Consider the following 23,569-nt stretch of genomic DNA (forward strand, 5'->3'; position numbering starts at 1 on the left):
GACATGAAATAGTTCTTATCAATAAATGTTGATTAATTCTTAACCGAATGCAACAATTATATAAGTAAACTCTCAAAACATTATAATTATGACATTAAATATTTAAATTTTCATGTAACAGAGTAAATCCAAATAAATAGCTGCACTCAACATTTTAATCCTAACATTCGGATCGTATATTCAAACTATATGTGCATTGCTGCATGCATACAGTAATTTAATAATAACTTATAATAACAACTTTAATATTTACCAAGTTTTCAACAGTAATAATATGAACGAATAGGATCTTACTTCAACTGGCTTGAAAGTTTATAGACTAACACAAGTCATCGCTGCTATCGTCCTCTCCCACACGCAGTCTTTGGTCAAACTCATGGATCGCTTGTTTGCATTTAGAAATACAAGCGCATCGAGACATCAGTAGTGAGGGAGGCCTTCTTGCCTTTCATTTCAGACGCAATGTCTGCTTTTAGAGAGTCGTAGAGAATTCACCAATGCTCGTTTGCTTCGTTGTGTGCATCTCACTAACATTTGCTTTTGTTGTTGGATGTTTCAATCGTAGTTAGTTGTTCCTAGCTGTCGTACTGCTGTTGTATTTTAAAGAACCCAGTCTCATGACAATGTGTATCAGTAGTACGCGCGTGTAATCTCGTAGAATATGCCAAAATGAGTTTTGGCGTGCATATGATACGCAGTTTTTCGCGTGCATATGATACACACTTTATGGCGTACAATATAGGCATGAAACCCACACCACTAATCCTACCCAAGACTACCAAGCGTATTATATACATGCCATAAAATGTGTATCATATGCATAGTTGATCTCTCGACTACTCGACTAGTCTATGCAAGCCCTAGCGTCATATGGGAAATGCATCCCCTGTATGAGTTTCTTTCTTCTGTTGAACACAAAAGAAGATATTTTAAAGAATGTTGGTAACCAGAGAGTTGGCGGTAGCCATTGACTTCCATAGTAATTTTTTTAATAGTTTTAGTTTTAGTTAACAATAACAACACTGGTTCTGAATGGTTGCTAGGTGGTCAAAAGTCCCCCAAGTCACTATGATATTCTTCTCCCTAGATAAGGCTTGATTCCCTCCTTCATTTTAAGTCTGTTGGATTTATTTGCTAATTTCATCATCTGCCAGGCAAAGTCCTATCCCTTTGAAAAGTAATAGTGCAGCTCTTCTAAATAATCTGCAAATAGGCTAATCAGTCACGTCCTTAGCTAGTTATGCACAAAAGTTTAATACCAGGGCTTTGAGGTTTGCTTCCTAAACCAAAGTATGAGCAAGCTCCACTAATAATGATAATATTAGTATTTAGTAAGAATAATAATGTAACATTTAGTCATCATTGTCACCTACAACGTGAAGAAAGTAACATTGCAAAGTTCTTATTAGTAATGATCATCCACTTGCTGCCCCCTCCCTGTTTATTCCAGCGCTCCGAGGTTCCATTACACACTGTCACACATTGTCGCTTAGACAGCATTGATTAATGCATAAAACCCCTGTGCAGCCAACTCTGTACAAGAGAAAATTGTTAAAAGGTTTAAGGCATTTAAACCCCATTGTCGTCCCGGAGCTACTAACAGGGTGTGCGGTTCTGCTATGTTAACTCTATTAGCTCTAGGTGAATGTAATCTCTGCCATTCACTCACTTTCTCTCTCCCTCTTTCATTGTCTGTCTTTCTCACTCTCTCTTTCCTTCTCCATCTGCCCAGCGCATACACATGGGGGGCCACACTGGCCCAATATGCATGCACACACAAACACAGCCTGCTCTCAACAACTCTGTAGAGGGTGCGCTCACCCATCTGGAAAATACAGCCTTATTGAGGATGAAATGGGATTTTTAATTGGCTGAAGTTGCCATGCAGTGTGAAACTTTGCACGAGCCTTTCACGTTTACAATTATTATGCATCCTCAGTCAGGCTCTACCGATTTAACAGCCTTGCCTTCATGGAAAAGCTTCTTGCTCTGATTCGATAATAACCATAAGGCTTTAATTGTCCCCTCAACTAATCAGATTTAATTGGCTCTTCTCATATCTTTTTCTGTGAATGAGATTGTTGAGATGAGAGTATTTTTCAGTTTAACAGGCTTTTCAACAGATGTAATGTGTTGCTCTGATGGAAAGCGAATTCTCCAGTGCCCCTGATCACCCACTCTGTGTTTGTGTGTGTGTGTGTATGTTTAACAGGACTGATCCGATCCAGGGTTCGAGGAGCGGATGCTGCAGGAGCCGGGATCCTGACGTTTTTGGACAGTCACTGTGAGGTCAACAAAGATTGGCTGCCTCCACTGCTGCAGAGGGTCAAACAGGTACAATTTTACACTCATTCTTATTGTGGCCATAATCTTTTGAGTATTTTTGCCTGGATTCTGTGGAATTGTCTCCTTTTTCAGTTCATTTTCAATGGGAGAGAGTCAGCAGGCAGAACGGAGGCGGCACTGAATGCGGCACCGCTTGCCAAGCACATGCAGGAAAATCCTGCCGCTTTGTTCTGTCTATTAGCAGCACTGTCATTTCACATTTTAGCAGCAAAAAAAAAAAAAAAAAATGTAAATAAAAAAAAAAACTTTTATTTAAAATATCTTACTAGTGCCAAACTATGGAAGCTTGTTTCCACTACTAAATGAAAAATTAAAAAGGTAATTGCGACTTTTTATCTCACAATTCTAACTTTTTTTCACAATTGCGAGTTCACATCACACAATTCTCAGTTCTCAGAATTGAGAGATATAAACTTGCAATTGTGAGTCATAAACTCACAATTGTGAGAAATAAAGTCAGAATTGCAACAAATAAACACAATTCTGAGAAAAAAGTCAGAATTGCAAGTTTATATCTCGCAATTCTGACTTAGTAACTCGCAAATGTGAGTTTATATCTCGCAATTCTGATTTAATAACACACAATTGCGAGTTTATATCATGCAATTCTGAGAAAAAAAGTCAGAATTGTGAGATAAAAAGTCGCAATTACCTTTTTTATTTTTTGTTCAGTGGTGGAAACAAGCTTCCATACCCAACTGTTAACAGCACACGCTGCAAAAAAAAAATGTTTTTTTTTTTTCTCACAACAATACATTTCTTTTCACAACGATAAAATGGTGATTTTATAAACAAACAATAACCATTTAGCTTTTATTGGATAAAAAAACAACATGGAGAACTGTTAATTTTTCTGAGCACTATGACACATTTTATGGAGAAATTAATTAATAATTTAGTTATGTTAGATCACAAGCAAAGCTTGCCACCTATCATGTGGTGTGTAAAATACCCTTTAACCTCTAATTCAAGTGTGAACATAGAACTCATATGTTAACTCATAAGTGACAAGATTTTTTTTTTTTTTTTCACAGAGATCAAAATTAATAAAATCAAATTTTTCAAAATTCATTTCATAAGCAGTTTGAAGTAGTTTGAAAGCCCAGTAGTGCTGACACATCTCAAGTATTCTTTTCTTTCAGCAGACTGTATTTTGAGGCATGAGAGGGTTGAGCGATGAGGTCAGAGCGTCTGGTGTAATGATGTTGGATGAGTGTGTGTGCACATTCACTCACTCTTAGTAGCACAGATAATCCCAGCTCTCGCTGATTTTCCACCTCCTTTGTTGTGAAATCAAGCTGAACAGACAGAGAGTTGAGCCATCCTTTCAAATCTCTTTTTGTCTCATTTTGTAATATTTTAATTTTTCAGGACCCGACCTGTGTCGCCAGTCCTGTGATTGACATCATTAATATGGACTCGTTTGCTTATGTCGCTGCTTCCTCAGACTTACGAGGAGGTAAAAACTGCAATTATAATCCTCTATTCAATGTCCCACCGCTGACATCAAGGGGCGTCGGTCATAGTCCCCAATCAACGGTGTCACCCAGAAACAAATCTAACAATTAGCTGTGATGAAAGCCCTGGCCTATCATCAGCAGTACACTTTAATTATCATCGCCACCGCTGTGTATAATTATGACTTATAAAAATTAAAGTACTTTTTTTTTTTATAAAATTAAACAAGAAATTAGAGCAAAAAGATCTTCATTGATCTCTCTCTCTCTCTGTCTCTCTCTCTCTCTTTCTCCTGTCTCCTGCCTCAGGCTTCGACTGGAGTTTGCATTTTAAATGGGAGCAACTATCAGCTGAAAAGCGAGCCAAGAGAGCTGACCCTACAGAGCCCATTAAGTAGGTGAAGAGAAGCAAAGGGGATTTTATAAAAACATATGCTAAATGAGGACAGGGGTTTGGTCCAACACCTGTTGGGCTTTGAGCTTCATGTTTAGCTTCTTGTTTTTTATTTGTTTGCTGAAAGTTCAAATTATTTTCTGAAAAAATGTTTAAAAGGTTTATAAACAACATGAAATGGCATTCACGTTTAACTTCTGCGAAATTAAGTGAAACAGAATTTTAATGTAGGGTGGGATTTTTATCCATCAGGATTTGATTGAATCGTGAATGATATTTATTTATTTTTTTATTAATGGTGTTTGTTAGCGTCACTGTAGTGTCATTTGGACTTAGGGTTAGCGATTTGATCAAATTTCTAAGTGTTAAACTAGCACAGTGGTTCTCAACTAGGAGGCCAGGGCAGACTAGGGGTCTTTAGCAAGCTTCCAAGAGGGCTACAAGGTGACTTTAAAGTATTTAAATAAATATATAATTATTTACATATTAAAATAATCTAATTTTATTATAAAATAAAATGGTAAAAAGACATAAAATCATTGCAGGAGGAACCCATATGTGACCCTGGAACACAAAAAACAAGTCAAAATTATCAATTTTTCTTTTATGCCAAAAATCATTAGGATATTATGTAAAGATCATGTTCCATGAAGATATTTTGTACATTTTCTACCATAGATTTTCTCAATATTTTGATTTTATTTTTGCACCCTCAGATTCCAGATTTTCAAATAGTTGTATCCCGGCCAAATATTGTCCTGTCCTAACAAACCATACATCAATGCAAAGCTTATTTATGTATAAATCTCAATTTCAAATTGACCCTTATGACCCTTATGGTTTTGTGGTCCAGGGTCACAAATGTCCAGAATGTCATAGAGATTCTTTTCACTTGGCCCAACAAGCAATTACTTGGAAACGCCCTAGAAACCACTCAACACTCTAGCAACTGCATAGCAACATGCTGAAATCACTCACAACACCTTAGAAACTGCATAGCAATGCCCTGACAAACAAACAAACAAACAAACAAAAATAATAATAATTGGGTCTCATCTATTTTGAAATTTGTTTGATTATAATTATTTTGTATTAAATCAAAAATTTTAGTAAGTGAATAATTTCAGTCTCATAATCTGACTATTAGTACTTTGTGATTGGTGAGAATTGGCATGGTCTCAAATACACAGAGAATGAGAAGACTGGAGCCTCTTCACTTACATTGTGGGGGCGAGTTTTACATATGAAAGAATCACTTGCATTTTCTTCAGAAAATATAAAAATAAGTTGGTTAATATTGTTTTCCTCCCTTGTGTGGCCTTGGTAGCATTAAAAAAAGAGAAGTTATTCAGATGTGGAGAAATGTACTACATTTCGATGAAAACAAACAATCAAAAATTCTTCAGAATAACATGCTGAAAATCATCCTTAGTTAGAGCAGGGGCATTTATTAGGAACATATATAGGATTTTAATTTCATGTTTTCTTTGAAGGGAGAAAAGGGCATTTGAAGCATTGATTTTCACTGAGAAGTTCAGCCTGGTTGATCATTAAGAACTGAAGAGTTATATCATAATTAAAATATTGAGTATAAAATTATTTAATTAATCATTTTTGATTGTCTAAACAAAGCAATATCAACATTTAAATCCTAGTTGTTTTTCCTTCTCCTCCTCAATTGTCTCTCTTTCTCTCCTCTTGTTATGGTGTAATTCCCACTGTTCCTAGCGCTCTCAGAGGCTGTTGTAATGAAGGCTGTTAATAGCTCAGATAAGCAGGCAGTCGGGCTGAGAGAGGCTCAGATCCTGTCTGCTCCTGCATGTGCTGTGCACCGGTGCAGTTCTGTAGCCAGCCTGGGTCTCTCACAGCCCATCCACCAACAGATGCAGAACAGATCAGTGATAACTGAGTCACTGAGAGCTGTGTGTGAGTATGTGGACACAGATGGGATGTAGTGGTGTGTATATCAGGATGATATGTGAGAGGGACAGCACAACCATGACCCCTGACTGACAGCCAGTTGTTTCCCGGGCTGGCAAGAGTTTGTGTATGTAATATGTATATGTGTGTGTGTGTGTGTGTGTGTGTGTGTGTGTGTGTGTGTGTGTGTGTGTGTGTGTGTGTATTATACTCCAAACATTTGAACGCTAATGTATGTAATGTAACATGTAATTAATCCAAACACAGCAGGGGTGTGCAGTTAGCATGCAGGGTGGGTCTGGTGGGTCTTATAGTAGATTTATAGGTTATGTTCTTCTATAAGTCCCATAACATAGTCAAGATCAATGTCTGTTCAAACTCATAAATGGTCCCACATGTTTGTGCTATGGACACCTTCAATCATTCCACTTGTTAAGGAGATGTGCACTGTTACTCTTCTAAGTGAACGGATTAGGATTATTACATGTTTTCAAGCCTGGCAGTAACGTATGCATTTCATTTATTTACATTCCTTTATCCTAGGAATTCATTTTATTGCATTATTTAAAATTCATTCACGCTCTCTCATCTTTAAAACCCTTGACAGGTTTTTCCACTTTACACTCATTCACTGAGCACAATTGTTGAAGCTTTTGGGCTTTGTTTCTGCCTACTAAAATGAGATGAGAATAGCTATGTGAAAAGTAAATGAATCTGAAATGAAAGTACGTGAGTGGCCCTGAGGAGAGGCAGAGGAAACGATGTGTCCTACCACTTCAAAATGAGAGATTATGGCTGATGCAATTCAAATGCTTCCGATAATACCGGAGCCACTTCCTTAGCGCTTGAAGCAGCTCTCTGGGTACAGTGAATTTGAAGGGCAAGCTGAGCTTCATCAGGAGAATGAGAAATGGGCCACACACCCCCACTTCAGTGACCTTTTGTCCTCTTTCCTTGTTCAAAGACTCTTAACCCAAACCACATCCAAAAAGAAATGCTTTTTTACATCAATCCTGAGTGACAGCAGTATTTTAGGCAGTCACCTGGATTGAAGTGTTTAATGTCAAGACTTAACATTTTACTCTTTTTTTTTCACTCTTTCAACCCTCAGAACGCCCATCATCGCAGGAGGACTTTTTGTGATTGACAGATCCTGGTTCAATCGCTTGGGAAAATATGACACAGCCATGGACATCTGGGGAGGGGAGAACTTTGGTGAGTTATTACTATGCATGAGAGCACCTGTCTGATGGCACATAAACCTCTATCACTTTTCTTCCCTGATCGAGCACTGACAGAGGAAACTTAGGGTTGTTGTCTCTTCACAGAGAGGAAATGGCACACTATGACATTTGAACTTAGAAATAGCTTATCTTGATCTCTGGAATCAAGTATCTACGATATTTTGCTGCTTTTATTTAACTCCTAACGGTTTTCTTTTCTTGACTTTGTAAAAGCCTTAACCCTCTATGGTACGCAATATGATATCAATGAGGAAAAAATTATTTGTGTTGTTTTTCCTGCTTAAAATTGGACACTTTAACAAAATCAATAAACATTTTCATAATTTTTTAATTTATTTAATTTGTTGCCTCAAGGCAACATTGTACCACAATGGAAAAAAATAAACATTTGGCATTTTCTTGTAGAAAAAAGAAATATAATTAATGAAAACATTAATTTCTTTAACTAGACACTTAAACAGATTTATATAGTTTTTAATGTATTAAAAGTTTCATATTTAATAAAAAGTAAAATTTTATATCCAGCTGTTGCCCTCAGGCAACATTGTACCACAGTGGAACACAAGTATTACCAAACCATCATATATTTATGTTATTATATCAAGTTATCATATCCATCTTCATCCTCATCTCCATCTTCTCTCTCATCCTCAGTCTCTTCCTGATGGATTGTCACTATGATTTAATCTTCCTCATCACAGTATGACCCCTCATTAACTCCTCATCCTCACCCTCATAAACTGGCTTTGCTACCTGTGTTTTATACCTCTTTAAAGTGCTATAGAAAATGTGCGGATCATAATATATGCAGATATGGTATGTGAATTAGTATTCTTATAAGTGCATTACAAAATCATGTGAAAATGCCAACATATTTAGATAATTCTAACTCTTTTCCTTACAAATATGATACATTTGTATTCAAACCTATTATGCCTGTATGGCCTTATGCGATTCCATTATGGTACAATGTTGCCTTGAGGCAACATACAGTTTTTTGTTATTTTCTCTAAAACATTTGATGATATATAATGTAAAGTTCTTAAAAATACTTCTTTACTTGCCAGTGAAGGTGACTCATATTTTTTGTGGGTGATTAAATGGTTACAAACAAGTGAAAAAAGCACTTTTCAATGGAGAAAATATGGAGTCATGTGACATGTGCACATGTGCTGAAACAGGACACAAAATGGACACCTGTTGGTCATGTTTTGGTCTTTTTTGCACTTTTATTGATTAGTATTTGAGTTATTCTGTCCTGAGATACGTTTGATCAATCAATTGGTGGCTTATTTTTTGAAAAACAAACTAAAATAGACCATGTTGCCTGGAGGCAACACCGTACCATAGAGGGTTTTAAGAGCAATGCACTGTGGGGAATTGAATGGTTCTCTGAGCTGAGTTAACCCATCATTAACCATGCATATACTGTATAACAGAATTAGACTTGAGCTGTTACAGCACTGTTTTTTCAGAATCAAGTATGCTACTGTGCTCATAATTGCAAATGAGTGTTGGACACTGGCATATTTAGACAGGAGATTCCAGCCGTATGATCTAATTCTTGCCATGCGAGTGATGCTGTATCCTGGAGGGCTACTGTAAATCACATATACACATGTCAGCAAGTTATTTTTCTCTACATGGCATAATATGCATATGCATTTTATACTATACATTTCTGCAATATACTGTCAGGAGAGCCATCTATCAATGTACACTACTGTTTTTTAAAAGAAATTCATAATTTTATTCAGCAAGGATTAGTATTGTCAAAAGTACCACCCGCGATACCAAGTCGGTACTGAGATTTTAAAAATATGACCCTTTTATGCGCTGTTGAGTGGATTCATAAACACCTCTGATTGGCCTTTGTGTTCACGCGCTCATCAGATATGCCTGTGACTGGGTACAATAATCAACGTACGGGAGTGTTTGAAAGTACACGGAAGTGTTTGAATTTGAAAGCGGGAGCAGGAGCGTTTGAATGCAGGCTTCTATCAGCATACGTCTGCTGATAGACACCTGCTTTCAAACACTCCCGTGTGTATCTGTGTAAGCGCTCGGTGAAGATGTCATTGATGTCTATTTACAACATGTCTTTGAAACGTTGATCATTGTAGCCAATCACAGACATATCTGATGAGCGTGTGAACACAGAGGCCAATCAGAGGTGTTTAATCTGTTCAACAGCACACAAAGCATCATATTTTTTAAAATTTCAGTACCGACTTGGTATCGCAGTTGGTACTTTTGACAACACTATCAAGGATGCTTTAAATTGTTCAAAAATAGCAGTAAAGATAAAAAATAGTTACTGTTATACTGTATTTTTGGTCAAATAAATACAACCATGATGAGCATAATGGTGAGCACGTTAAAAAAAATCTCCAAATTTTTTAATAGTAGTTTATGCTCTCTAATGCTATAATGTTTTAAAACACTGTGATTGGTATTTATTGTATTGTGTTTGTAGAGATTTCTTTCAGAGTATGGATGTGTGGAGGAAGCCTGGAAATCATTCCCTGTAGCAGGGTCGGCCACGTATTCCGCAAGAAACATCCCTACATCTTCCCAGAGGGCAATGCCAACACATACATTAAGTAAGAGTCAAGAGAAGTGCACATACTTATAATATTAATTCCTATCCAGCTGAGTTTTTAGTAAAATATTCCGGCTGATGAAGGATGTAACATTTTTATCGACATTAGAAGACTTTGTTTTGTCTTTGGGGGTTGTTAACCTGTAAATTTGAATATGTTAATCTTTTTTTATTTTTATCTCTGTTGAATGTTTTCCTATGTTATTTGTTGGATTTTTCCTGCCAAAGATAGAGATAATACTCCAACTTCTGCCCGGAAGAAAATCTGCTGTGTAAAATTTGTTTGCTTTTATCACGTTTCGCCTCTGGGGAAAAACCTCAGCATGAAACCGAATGAAATATTAAGAGCATAGCACAACATTCTTTCTGAATCTGAATTGCTATGCAGTGTGCTCAGTCAACAAAATCTGTTTCCTCATATAGTTCAGAGGCTCTAATGAATAATTGCTGAAGGCATTAGCTGGCTTTACTAGATACTCTTTAAAACCATGTCATTTTACATCTGTTAGCAAAGTTATCTGTAAGATACAGTATGTAACAATCAGATATGGTTTGTTTATGTGTAGTTTTTAGTGCATAGCCTGCAATAAAATGTCTTGGACTGTAAATAAATAAATTGATTAAAATGATCAACTATATAAAAGTAAATAAATTGTAAAGTATCTTGATATTAAATTCACAGTTACTGTATTACAGTAAGTGCTTTCTTGGAATTCCTCTTATTAAACCGCTTAATATTACACTGCCGTTTGTTTTCTAAGCAATTGGACTTTTAATGTGTAAAACAGTCTCACTTACGGGGAGGGATATGATCCATATCTAGGGATCAGAATATTGAGAGAGAGGTAGAGATAGAGAGGTATGATCTTTTGACTTTGCCAGTATGAACCACCCAGAACACCCTTGCAGCTGCATAGCAATGTGCTAAAAAACACTCTGAATACCTTAGCAACTGCATAGCAATTGCCTGACAAACACCCACAATACCCTGTGAGTTTTCCACTTTTCTTCACAATCTATATCTTATTACAGTTGCAAGTCTTCAATACCTGGCTGTAAAGACAATATTTTCAGCAACTGTACTGATGAATTGGCAGGTCATCCTAATGATATTCCTGAGGTTGAAGTGCACATTTAATATGTTTTTAGCACACTTTGTTGTTCACATTCAATGCTCTTTGTTTCAGGAACACCAGAAGGACTGCTGAGGTTTGGATGGATGAGTTCAAACTGTTCTATTACTCAGCTCGACCAGCTGCTCGGGGGAAGTCCTATGGAGAGTGAGTGACTGATAGCATGTGTGTGTTTATGTGTGTATCTATAATGGGGAGGCATTAGGGAAAAGATTCATCTCTTATTCCGCTCATTCTCTTCCTCTCTTATCAGCATTCACGGCAGACAGGAGCTCCGCAAGAGTCTCAAGTGCAAATCCTTCAAGTGGTATCTAGACAATGTCTATCCAGAGCTCAAGTGAGTCAGTGTGATGTGTGTATTTGAGTGTCTGTGGGTGCTGATTGATGATTGTAAAGTGCCATGTTATTATTTAGCATGGCAGTATGGCCCCTCTGTGTCTAAAGCTGGCTTGTTGTAGACTAGCTGCCGTTCATCTGCTCATTTGCTCTCATCTGTGTCAAAGGGAAAGATTTTCCACCCACTATGGCAGATTTTACTTAGTTTTTTGTGAAAATTTTTTGTCTTTTTTTTTTTTTTTTGTGTTATATTTATTCGTTTGGCATATGAAAGTCAACAAAAATCCAGCATACATCACCAAAACAAAACGAGGCCAAAAAATAAAGTTAAACATACATGAATGAATCATTCATTCACAATAAGATCTACCGCATGCATTTACAAAATAGATGGGGTGAATATTTATTCCATGCTGACTTTTTCATTTGCTACTCATTGCTTTCTATGAGAAACTTAAAAGAATATATATAAAGGATATAATTTGTGTGTTTTTTTCTCTATGGGGTATTTATTATCATTACACTATGGTGTTTCTTTTTCTGAATGCAGAGTTCCTGATGATTCTGATGCCAAGTCTGGTGTGATTCGGCAGAGACAGAACTGTCTAGAGTCTCGAATAGTTGAGGGACAGGATCTCCCAGTGCTCACACTCGCACCCTGCATCATCACCAAAGACGTACCAGCAGCCAACCAGGTACAAGACTCTCTGGCATAATATCAGAAAAACATGTTTATCAGAAAAACATGCTTGAAGCATTAAATGAGCAGCTTCATTTTTCCTAATCAATCTGCCATTGCTGTAGGAATTAGCGCTGTTTGCGTTATCCTTTGGTTATTTCTATTTGGCATTCATAAATCTTAGTGTCACAACATAGAAGTCTCTTTTACCCACTTAAAGGATTAGTTCACTTCAGAATTAAAATTTCCTGATAATTTACTTACCCCCATGTCATCCTAGATGTTTATGTCTTTCTTTCTTCAGGTGAAAAGAAATTAAGGTTTTTGAGGAAAACATTCCAGGTTTTTTCTCTATATAGTGGACTTCACCGGGGTACAACGGGTTGAAGGTCCAAAATGCACAAATGCTCGTCTTGCAGTGCTCTGTGATGCGCCACGCATTACATGTAGTTCCAAACGTAGGTTTGGGAGGAGCCTAAACATTCAGTCCTGTCAATCATCCTTACGAGCGTATATAAGCAGCAGTCACTGCGTCATCCCAGCGACAATTCTTCCAGCATCCCTCCTCCTCCCCATCTCCTCCTCTATTTCTCTTTTTTTCCCTCTATGCAGTACTGTTACAGGGGGGTTTAACACAGCAAGCCAAGTTTGTTTTACCATTAACCATTCAGACTGAATGGGCAGGCGAACTTGTGAAGTAATCATGTTGGAAAGGTCACACGTGATGAAGGCGGAAGTAGGGTGAAAAAGGTAGGGTGAAAAACTCCATCTTATTTTCTCCTCCAACTTCAAAATCATCAGACATCATTGTTTTACCTTTTTTTGTAAAGGGCGTTTGACTTAGTCTTTGCAAATTCACTTTGTAGACACTGGATCGGTACTTCCGCCTACGTCACACGTGACCTTTCCAACATGATTACGTAATGCGTAGTGCATCGCAGTGCAGGATGAGCATTTGTGGTTAAAAAGTAGATCATTTTTGGGGGATTTTTTTAGAAAATGATTGCTCGTTTCACTAGACAAGACCCTTATTCCTCGACTGGGATCACGTAGAGCCCTTTAAAGCTGCATTGAAACTGCAATTTGGACCTTCAACCCGTTGAACCCTGTTAAAGTCCACTATATGGAGAAAAATCCTGGAATGTTTTTCTCAAAAACCTTAATTTCTTTTCGACTGAAGAAAGAAAGACTTAAACATCTTGGATGACATGAAAGTATCAGGAAATTTGAATTCTGAAGTGAAGTAATCCTTTAAAGCATATCTTGCCTTTAAGCATTGTGGTCTCATATTCTACTGAACAGTTTGGTCAAGATCAGAAGAGGAGCAAAGGTAGTGTGTATTTTTACTCTCACGCCAAGAATCAGTGACATCTCACACAGTTAGGCTACGACTCTGAGATGCTAGATTACATTAAATGCTATGCAACCAGGGGCATGTTGAAAGGGCAGCTTTTACAGCGGGGTAATGGGATTTAATTCAGGTCACATTTATGCACTGCTGTGTAATTATATTAAACAAAGAGGTGCCCTCTGGTCTCTGAGCAGCTAATCTGCCCTACTGTCACCCTTCATGGCTCCCTCACCTGCACATGAGCCTGGAAAAAAAACAGGGTTGTGCGTCATTCAGAATTGAATCCGGAATGGCTATTAAAGCCTATTCAGTTCCTGAATTTGAATTGAGGAAGCAGACAGGACGGAGAATTAATATTTGAATTTTAAGAAACAGTGACTAAAAATTGAACAGCACATTTATTTGCATTTTATTGTGCCTTAATACTATAATTTTATTATATTTAATAAATTAACTTCATGGACCATGATGGAAAAATTCAAAGGGAGCCACTTATTACATTTATAATTTGGTTAAACCAAAGCTATGAACTAATGCCCATAAAGCCTTAGACCATCATTCTACCGAGAAACCTCTCTCTTGTTGTTTTTCAGAGGTTTATTCTCTATAAAGCCCAGAGAAGATGATAGACAGTAGATTTGGTGCCTGAACACTACAAAAGTGATTTCAGAGCACTTAAGTGTGTTCATAACACCACAAGAGCATGTTTCCCTGCTGCCTGCTGCGTGTGACCTTGTTAAGCGTCTAAGACTCACCAGATGGGAAGCGGTTCATCAGCATGGCTCACAAAAGCACATTTTCCCACTGCCCTCGTGCGTCATTCTCTCTACATGTCTCAGAACAGCAAATTAGATCACCTTCTCAGAGAAATGCAAAAAGTGTCTGTTTTCTTCCAACATCTCTCTCTCTGTTTATCATTTCAGTGGAGCTGACAGATTAGAACAGACATCTTTAAATTAACAAGTCTGGAAGTGCTCTAGCTTGTTTCCTAATCTAGTTTTCTAATAAACCTGATGCCATTGTTTACTATGAATGTTGGTGGCTCTCTGTGACGAATTGCTTATTTTCCTCTACTGTTAAATCGCTTTGGATCAGAGTCATGCGTGAATGTAAATGCAAACCTGTGAAAGATGGATTGTGAAGTAAACCCATGGTATTACTGTTAAGAATAACTACAAATTCTTAAATGCATCAAAAATTAGGATAATTGCTTTAAAAACATGGAGGTTTATTTACTTCCCAGTCCAATCTGTCATGTAACATTTAAAACACCTGGAAGATCTTTTCTATTTACAGCAGTGACATACAATCTATTGAAATCTGTGTAAGTCTCTAGAAAGAAAATTGCTATTGCTTTTTCATTTCATTATATGTTGGTTCAGCATCAGAAAAGCCTGCGTTCTTTCCTGCACAGGAGTGGATCTACACCCATGGACAGCAAATCCGCCAGCAGCAGCACTGTCTGTCTGTCTCCACCACTTTCCCTGCCTCCCAGATCCTGCTCGTGCCGTGCAACATCAGCGACGGCAAGCAGGTACCTCCACTGCAGTCGCTCCAGACGAGAGCACAGGAGACGTCTCTGACAGACCATAAATCAGGCCGCACTTAGAAAGCTCCTGGAGGAACCCACTGACATCAGCTCTATGAGTATCAGTCCCAGCGTTAGACATCCCCTCAGGAGAAGCTTTACTCTCAGGCCGATGTCAGCGTTTCCACATGTCACATTTGTCATGTCAGTGTCAGGGACATGCAGCAAACTGTAGCATCAGAAAACATCTGATTTGTTTGTTGTGCAAGGAGGTGTACGTATTTATAGATACGTGTGAAGTATGAATGCACATTATACATTATATGCATGATATTTTATACTCTGTCCATAGCGAATGTGTACTTACGCATGTGTTTATGTCTCCTGTGTTACTGCAGCGTTGGCAGAAATCTGGCACTCACCTGGAGCACCTGGCGTCTCGTTTCTGCGTGGACAGCGAGATGGCTCTGGACGGCATCGAGAGCAGTAAAATGCTGGTGATCAGCCCATGCGAACTGTCAGCACACACTCAGAGATGGGAGATGCCTTTCTCGTGATCCTTCCTCCTTGGCCTCTCCTCACCTTTCAGAGCTCAGCTGGAGTCAAAGATGGATTGAGAGGCAGAGAGAGCGAGTGTGTACCTCCAGGAGGGGCTACATCTGTGTCCTGCTGTTCTGCTATGTCCACTCCCTTTGTCTCTTCCGCACACCCCAGGTATGATGGGATTGCAGAACATCCTGACTCACTGAAATGACCTCATTACTGTCGCTATATTAATGCTACACTGTACATTAAGGGTTTATCTGACAAAAAGCAAGTGCTGTCTTATGCGTTATTGTTTAAACATTATCTTTTAAGCAAAACAAATTTGAGTGAGCTTTAGAGATAACCATGGAAATATTTAATGGTGAAGTGTGTGATTTTCTAATGGCAAAATATTTTCTTCTATCCCAATTTAATATGCAGAGTCAACTATAAGTAAGCTGCTTGTTGGCTGATTCCCTTGAAGACACCGTATATATCAAAAAAGAAACTTAAACAAAAAATAGAAATGTTGTCCTGGCAACTAACTGATATAGAATAAGTTTAAGTACTAAAATTGGTAAAACTGAAATAAAAAAATAAATTAAAGCAAAAAAATTTATATTTAAAAAAGAATAATAAAAATGGCAAAAGCACATAAATAAAAATTAATAAACTAAAATTAAAATGAAAACTGAAAATATAAAAATATTAATAAATACTGTAATTACTCTGCTTTTGGGAAACGCAGCCCAGCCTGACAGACGCCACATGCACACTGCAGCTAAATTCAGTTGTCAGTTTAAGTTTTAGTGCTTAGTCGCGTTCTGTACAAAATACGGGGGTGACAACCGCATTCTACAACCGAATTAACTCCTGAAAAATCCAGTTAGTGACAACCGCGTTTACAGAAATTCTATGCAGTGTGTAAGGAACCGAACTGAAAAACTAGTTGTTAATGACGTTAACGTGCATCGGAGATACGTCTCTCTTCTGTATTCGCGGTGAATCACAGGGAAAGCATGAGCCTAGACTCATTCGTCTTGGCAGATCTTGCTAGAAAAATCAGCGAACAAGAACAAGCCCACAATAAACCAAAATAAATCCAAATGCTTTAAGCTGAAAATAAAAACAATTTAATTCATGTCTGCTTACTTTAAAGCTGCAGTAGGTAACCTTTGTAAAAATGTATTTTTTACATATTTGTTAAACCTGTCATCATGTCCTGACAATAGAATATGATACAGATAATCTGTGAAAAAATCAAGCTCCTCTGGCTCCTCTCAGTGGTCCTTTTGCCATTTGCAGAAATACACCGCTCCCGGTAAGAAACAACCAATCAGAGCCAGGAGGAGTGTCTGAGCAGTGTCAATTAAGCTCGCGTGCGCGCTGATCACACCCCTCTCATGCAGAGCGCGTACAGGCATTCAAATTCAAGATTACCAGTGTGCCACAGCTTTGCTTATGCCGGACAAACAATCCAAACTGCCAATTCCTCGAGTGACACCTGCTCATAAAATAAAGACGGGTAAACTGAAAAAGACAGATGACGATGATAAAAAAGCCAAAAAGAAAGAATTAGATAGAGCCCGAAATAAAACGAGGGTAAATATCGGAACGGCTTTTCCGAGGTGGAGGGAGCTACGTGTCCTGAAAGGATTAAAGGGATAGTTCACCCAAAAATGAAAATTTGATGTTTATCTGCTTACCCCCAGGGCATCCAAGATGTAGGTGTCTTTGTTTCTTCAGTAAAACACAAATGATGATTTTTAACTCCAACCGTTGCCGTAATGCAAGTCAGCGGGAACTTGGACTATAAGAGTAAACAAAACACGACAGACAAATCCAAATGAAACCCTGCGGCTCGTGACGACATATTGATGTCTTAAGACACGAAACGATCGGTTTGTACGAGAAACCAAACAGTATTTATATCATTTTTTACCTCTAATACACCACTATGTCCAACGGCATTCATCACTCGATTCGTGAGGTCTGATCGCGCTCTGACAACGGCAGTGATGTCTCGCGCATATACTTCAATGAGTGCTAGACATCACTGCCGTTGTCAGAGCGCGATCAGACCTCACGAATCGAGTGATGAATGCAGTTAAAAATGAATGGAAAAAGATGAATGGAGTTAAAAATCATCATTTGTGTTCTAATGAAGAAACAAAGACACCTACATCTTGGATGCCCTGGGGGTAAGCAGATAAACATCAAATTTTCATTTTTGGGTGAACTATCCCTTTAAAAACCGATGCAGAGTTAGCCACATTTCTGCTTGACAAGTAAGTATCCCTGCTTGATTTGTTTCATTTTTTAAGAACTACACAACTAAGATAATTTCAAAACAGGCCTGCCTGTCCCCTGCCTGATGCTCAGCGCACACCACGGCTTCCTCTTCTCCCCGCCCGTTGACTCCTCGAAGTCGCTGTGGGTGTGAATTCCTCGTCCGAGCCCATTGACTCAAAACTGTCAAAACTCTAGCCGCATAACATAGATAAAATGTCACACACTGTGCAAAGCAACTATTGAAACCTACTAATTCATTGGCTTGTCATGTTGCTGAAATAATGTACTAGCAAACCTTATTTAGCATTACATATCGATAGAATAATTACTTGCATACTGTAACGTTAGTTACCATTATATTATCTTACTAGCTATTTATTACTTATAGAAATAGTGCAACGTCATATAGTTACATTACATGTATTGCAAAATACGTAATGTTTTGAGGACCAAGTTTGTAGTCGAAGTATGGGCAGGCCATAGTCAATGTAAATCATATTGTTGATGTTTCGTCCATACCAGTGAATGTGCCATAACTGTTTATCCGCCATCATCGGTGGCCCTGCTTGCTTACTAGCCTGCGCGTTCACGGCAGGCTCCGTTGTGATGGGGGAGGAGCTGTGGAGGGAGGGCTGTAGCGCAGCATAGAGCAAGGGGGAGTGACCTGTGAATTGTGCTTGTTCAAATTTTCAGGCTAAGTCAACATTTTCTAAAAACTCCCTACTGCAGCTTTAATAACTCCATAAACCTGTTCGCTTTAAGAGACGAGCTTAAACAACAAGCTCATAATGAGTGAGCTTATAATGAGTGATCATGGCAACACAGAAAGAGCGTGCTCTGTGTGAAACAGGCTGTACAAGCATAAACAAAACATGACGCCTCCGTTGACTATGTTTAGTTAAATTGCTGAAAATAATGAGTGTTTTGTCACTGTAATATTACTTTGGTCACAATAACGGATACCAAAAACGAGAGACGCCACAACAATGCTATGATTTCCAAGCTGTCAGTCATCGCATTTTCAAGAGTGAGTCAGTACAGTTCAGTACACACATTTAACGATAGTTTAGGGGATTCACTCCCGCATTTAAATGCATTTGTCACTCCTGAAGCTTACAGTGTGTACGTGGCCATAGCAACAGTGGCTCAACCAATGGCGTGAGATTGGGGCAGGACCATCAGTTTTTCCAACCAATTAAGTACAGAGTTTTCAGAATTCTTGGTTAAATACAAAGTTCTGTCATGAAACTCTAGATGGCTCAGGCTGATAGGTCCTTAACTCAGCCTGCTTGCAATCACATCATTCTCTATAGGGCACAGCTGATTGGTTCCTGCTGTATCAGTAGACAATGAGCTTGCGTGCTCAACCTTCAAATACTTGTTTGCATTTGCTGTAGCAGTTTTAGCGAGCTTACAGAAACACTCCACCTTCCCCAGCTCCACCTGCATAGATCTGCATATTGCTTTATTGTACAGCAGCAGCAGCATGTCTTACTTGCTCACAGCAGTGTGTCGTGGATGTATTGGCAGTAGCAAGCCCTGTACTTGCTCTGCAGTTGGCTGAGACTCCTCCTCTTCCAAAACTTCAGTGTTGTGCTTTGCTTTAACAGGGTTTTTGAACTTAAAGTGGTGGGTTTTTTGCTATGTTTGTCCTCTTGACAGTCTTGCAGTTTAGACAGCTTTGATGATTATAATGGGCTAGTTTTGCTGCTTTGCATCATGCCAGTGTAGACACATTTTCACACGCAATGGGCAAACCTACTGTATTTTGGGGAAGGTATGGTTATATTATACATTCAAGAACTTTACTCATTTTATCCAAAACATAATCTTGATATGTAATGTGTTATTTGTAATATGTTATCCCCAATTTTTTTTTGGGTACAAATACGATCTTATGTTATAAAAAATACATTTATAAATTAATTCATAAAATTTGTAGCTTATAAATTAAAATGTATTTAAATTATAAGTTAATTTTGAATTTAAAACAAGTCAGCACAAGATACATGCAACATTCAGTTCAGACTTGATACTTTCCTACCTTCGGATACAACCTAATCAGAATATTTTGGACACAGCCTCAATTTTTAAAAAATGATGAACCTCATATTAAAGTTTGACATTCATACATAGTAACCAGACTAGCCTACCCAGTCTCCTGTGGCTGTACCTTGGCTGATCTTCTCTCCTGTCTTTCTTTCAAGGTTCCCCAGAGTGTCAATCATACTGATGCTCTCCAAAACAGAGTTTGGCAGCTGGACACACACAAACTTGTGGGACACACACCGGGCGTGATACACACTCACACTGGAGAACAATGCACAACCTTTTTATTTCTGTTTCGCTTGAATTTACCCCAATACGAAGCACTTGTGAGATACATCTGCTAGCACATCGATATACAATAAATACCCTATTTTTTATTAATGGCCTGCTGCTTGCTTTTATTCCTGGTCATTTGATTGTGTAAGTAAACAGTGATCCAAGTGTATTTAAGGTAGTTGCTAACATGATCATCAAAAATAGACAAATCCCAAAAGGATTGCAGAGGCAGCCTGCTTCAATTAGCATGTCAGCACAGCCTCATTAGTCCATAATGTAATGGCATAGCTGCTGCGTGCAGTTGCAGAGAGCAAACTTCTGTTCTGCAAGCAAATGAGCTCAAGATGGGCAGGAGTGGTTTGTTCTCACAAGCTCTGCGTTTGCTGCTGGCAAGTGGAGAACTGAGACTGTTTGCCTAGAGGATCTAAATAAAGCACAGCCACATTGCCACACATGCCCAGGCGACAGGACAGGGAGGATCCAATTACCACTTCCTCAGTCTGTCCTCCTCTTCTCATTAGAAGGCTGTGCTCTACAGGAGCTGGGAGAATACTGAGACTCAGACGTGGTACAGCTCAAATGCCCTCATCACTCGCTGTAGTCTAGTCTAACCCGGCAATTACATCCAATTAGATTCTGCTGTTTTCTTATACCTTCAACTTCCTGAGGTTGCACTGATTTCACCACAGGTTTTTCACTACCAGCTTTGCAGAGTTTGAACCTAAAAGCTTTAAAGAATCAACCATTGAGTCATTATGTGATTCCTGTCATGCTAAAAGTGTGCACTGAATTGTACAGTATACACGAGTCTCCACATGCCTACTTTATTTCAGTAAGAATGAGTCATTATGAGGGATGAGAGGGGTGAGAGCAGAGAGATTTGTCTCAGACATGTTATCTAATGATTTGTGTAGGAGAGCTGCACTAGTCAATACAATGCAGAGGAGTCTATTTTTAGGGAATCTCGGAATCCTGGTGGTTAAGAATATGTCACAACACAAGAGCTTCTTTATTATTTAAATCGTTATATCATAGAGATCTTTCTCTCACCTACAAATTGCATCAGCAGCACTGTAACTGTGGCATTTTAGAGCTGAAGTGTGTAATTTTCTCAATATTAAAATACTTTTTATCACAGCCTAATGTGCAGAGACAATTATAAGACTTTTATGTGTTGATTTCTCTGAAATGTGTAATTGCTGTGGCTTTATGGTAGTGCTATCAAAGCGTTTTGTCAGTGATTTTTTTTTGGTCAGTCCCAGTACAGCAACATTGGCTTACCCAATAGAATCCAACAGTCAGGTTCCAGAAATAAAAATCCCATTCACTTTCATTTTTAAAGGGGACCTATTGTGCCCCTTTTCGCAAGATGTAATATAAGTCGCTGGTGTCCTCAGAATGTGTCTGTGACGTTTCAGCTCAAAATACCCCACAGATCATTTATTATAGCTTATTAAATTTGCCCCTATTTGGGTGTGAGGGAAAACATGCCTTTTTTGTGTGTCCCTTTAAATGCAAATGGGCTGCTGCTCCCGGCCCACTTTCCAAAAGAGGGCGGAGCTTTAACAGCTCACGCTTCAGTTGCTCAACAACAACAAAGCTGGAGAATCTCACACAGCCAAAATGACGATTGTCAGTAAAGGTGTTCAGCCTTACATTGTTCAAACCGGAGTTGGACACTGATGGAGAGACTCAGGAAGAAGTTACAACTTTTAGAATGCAATTGGATGTTTCTGAATGCTTAGTGGATAAATTTATGTATTTGCTGTGGAGTTGATTCAACTCATGGACTAGCATGTGCTGTCATGTTGTGCAAATCCCGTATGGACGCCCACTATACATATACCTGTTTGCCAAACAAAGCCCAAGCTAACATTTATGATTGCTATCAAATGCTGTGAATGGTCTAATATTTTTTCCAAAATATCGCTCGGAGAGAAACACTCCTTTTTTAGCAATTGAGCTTGCCAGGGTCAATTTGCAGGCTATCCAAGCTAATGAGACTCTTAATAGTGTACTGTGCTCATCTGTGCAGCCAACACTTGGGTAAAGTTGGTTTTATATTCGCACATTCGGACATCCGTATTCAATAGCCTTGTTAATCACACTACATTGGACATTCAGTGGACATTCACAAGTAAATATGCCATTAAAACAATACTTGCCTATTTTGATCGACTGTGAAAAATGTTGTAAGTTGACAATCGTTGGTTGTCAATATCATGTAGCTGCTTAAAATTCGTAAACATTAATTTATTGCACATTTATTGGAAAGTCTGAAATTATCAGAAGTCCAAATGTGCGAATATAAGACCAACTTTACCCAAGTGCAGCCAACGACAGAAGTTAGCATGCTGTACTTTTGCTATGGCGTTAGAAATGGTACATCGTTTTCACTTGCGGGGCCCAATTATAGCACTTAAACACGGAAAAAGTCAGATTTTCATGATATGTCCCCTTTAATGATAATTTCTAAATTGTTAAAGACAGACCTACTGTCCGCTAGGAGGTTGTTAATCAATTGTATATGCTTTTTATACGTTTCAACTTTTTTTTAAAATGGCTTGTTTAAAGAAATTAGCACAACTTTCAAATACTTTTTTGCTTCAAATCAAAGTTTTGTGGTTGGTTTACCTTTTTTTGGTTCATGGTTTATAACTCTTCAATGAAGACATTTTAAAAATCCCTATGGGAAAAATGAATGGGGAAAAATACTCTAGACAAACTCTAAGGGTGTGAGTTGGGGGGGGGGGGGGTTATTAAATGGAATGGTTTATTATGCATGACCAACTTGAACGAAATTGTTGTTGTTGTGAAATTTGTATGGGGAATTCTTTCACCCTTATGCAAAATTCAAGTTCATGTGGATTTCTATTGAAATAACTGGATTTCACCTGCAAAGTTTTGCTGAACGATGGCAAATGTAGCCACACCTTAATATTTGCTGGTGCTACTTCATGTCTATCGCATCACCCAGACTTTTATACAAACACAATTGCTGCCACCTTTTGTCTCAGTTATTGACTGCAGCGCAACTAACCTCAAAAGACTTCAGTATTAATATTACTGTAATATAGTTGCATTGTTCGTCTTGTTACCAGGCCAGTTGTTTTGTACACACTTCATGTCTCAAAATGTCCAGTGTGTTAAGTTTAAAAGATTCTAAACTTTTCATGACAGAGAGAGGAAACACTGCATCACCGGAGGGCTGGAAGCTGCTGCTCTGTATTAGTCTGATAAAGACAAATTCAGTGTTTCGCTGATGCTAGAGAGCAGCTCCTGCCACAACCTTGAGCATCATTCAAACAAGGTGGATTAACTTCCACTGTATTGAAGGAAAGGGGCTTGAGTCCAAATAAAGAAACATATTAACCAGTCTCAGTGGACAACAATTCCTCCATCCTTGGCTTCGCATGAAAATGAAATGTAATCACTGA

The 23,569-nt window shown here is 38.4% G+C and overlaps 1 protein-coding gene across 4 annotated transcripts in view; it reads left to right on the top strand.

Moving 5' to 3' along the window:
• Positions 1-20,237, top strand: part of galnt14 (UDP-N-acetyl-alpha-D-galactosamine:polypeptide N-acetylgalactosaminyltransferase 14 (GalNAc-T14)) — a 50,868-nt gene extending 30,631 nt beyond the window's left edge. The window contains exons 6-16 of one of the 4 annotated variants that reach the window (XM_048207433.1): positions 2,213-2,334; positions 3,718-3,805; positions 4,113-4,197; positions 7,229-7,332; positions 9,838-9,964; positions 11,151-11,243; positions 11,350-11,433; positions 11,983-12,127; positions 14,877-14,996; positions 15,389-15,704; positions 20,015-20,237. In XM_048207433.1, the coding sequence (XP_048063390.1) occupies positions 2,213-2,334; positions 3,718-3,805; positions 4,113-4,197; positions 7,229-7,332; positions 9,838-9,964; positions 11,151-11,243; positions 11,350-11,433; positions 11,983-12,127; positions 14,877-14,996; positions 15,389-15,547 (1,127 nt within the window). In that variant the 3' untranslated portion in view covers positions 15,548-15,704; positions 20,015-20,237. Of the gene's footprint in view, positions 1-2,212; positions 2,335-3,717; positions 3,806-4,112; positions 4,198-7,228; positions 7,333-9,837; positions 9,965-11,150; positions 11,244-11,349; positions 11,434-11,982; positions 12,128-14,876; positions 15,290-15,388; positions 15,705-20,014 lie in introns of those variants that run through there. The other 3 variants (XM_048207434.1, XM_048207435.1, XM_048207436.1) reach the window with 3 other exon arrangements.
• The last annotated feature ends 3,332 nt before the right edge of the window (positions 20,238-23,569 follow it).

The sequence above is a fragment of the Megalobrama amblycephala genome, linkage group LG11 (genome assembly GCF_018812025.1).
Source record: "Megalobrama amblycephala isolate DHTTF-2021 linkage group LG11, ASM1881202v1, whole genome shotgun sequence".
Lineage (NCBI taxonomy): Eukaryota > Metazoa > Chordata > Actinopteri > Cypriniformes > Xenocyprididae > Megalobrama > Megalobrama amblycephala.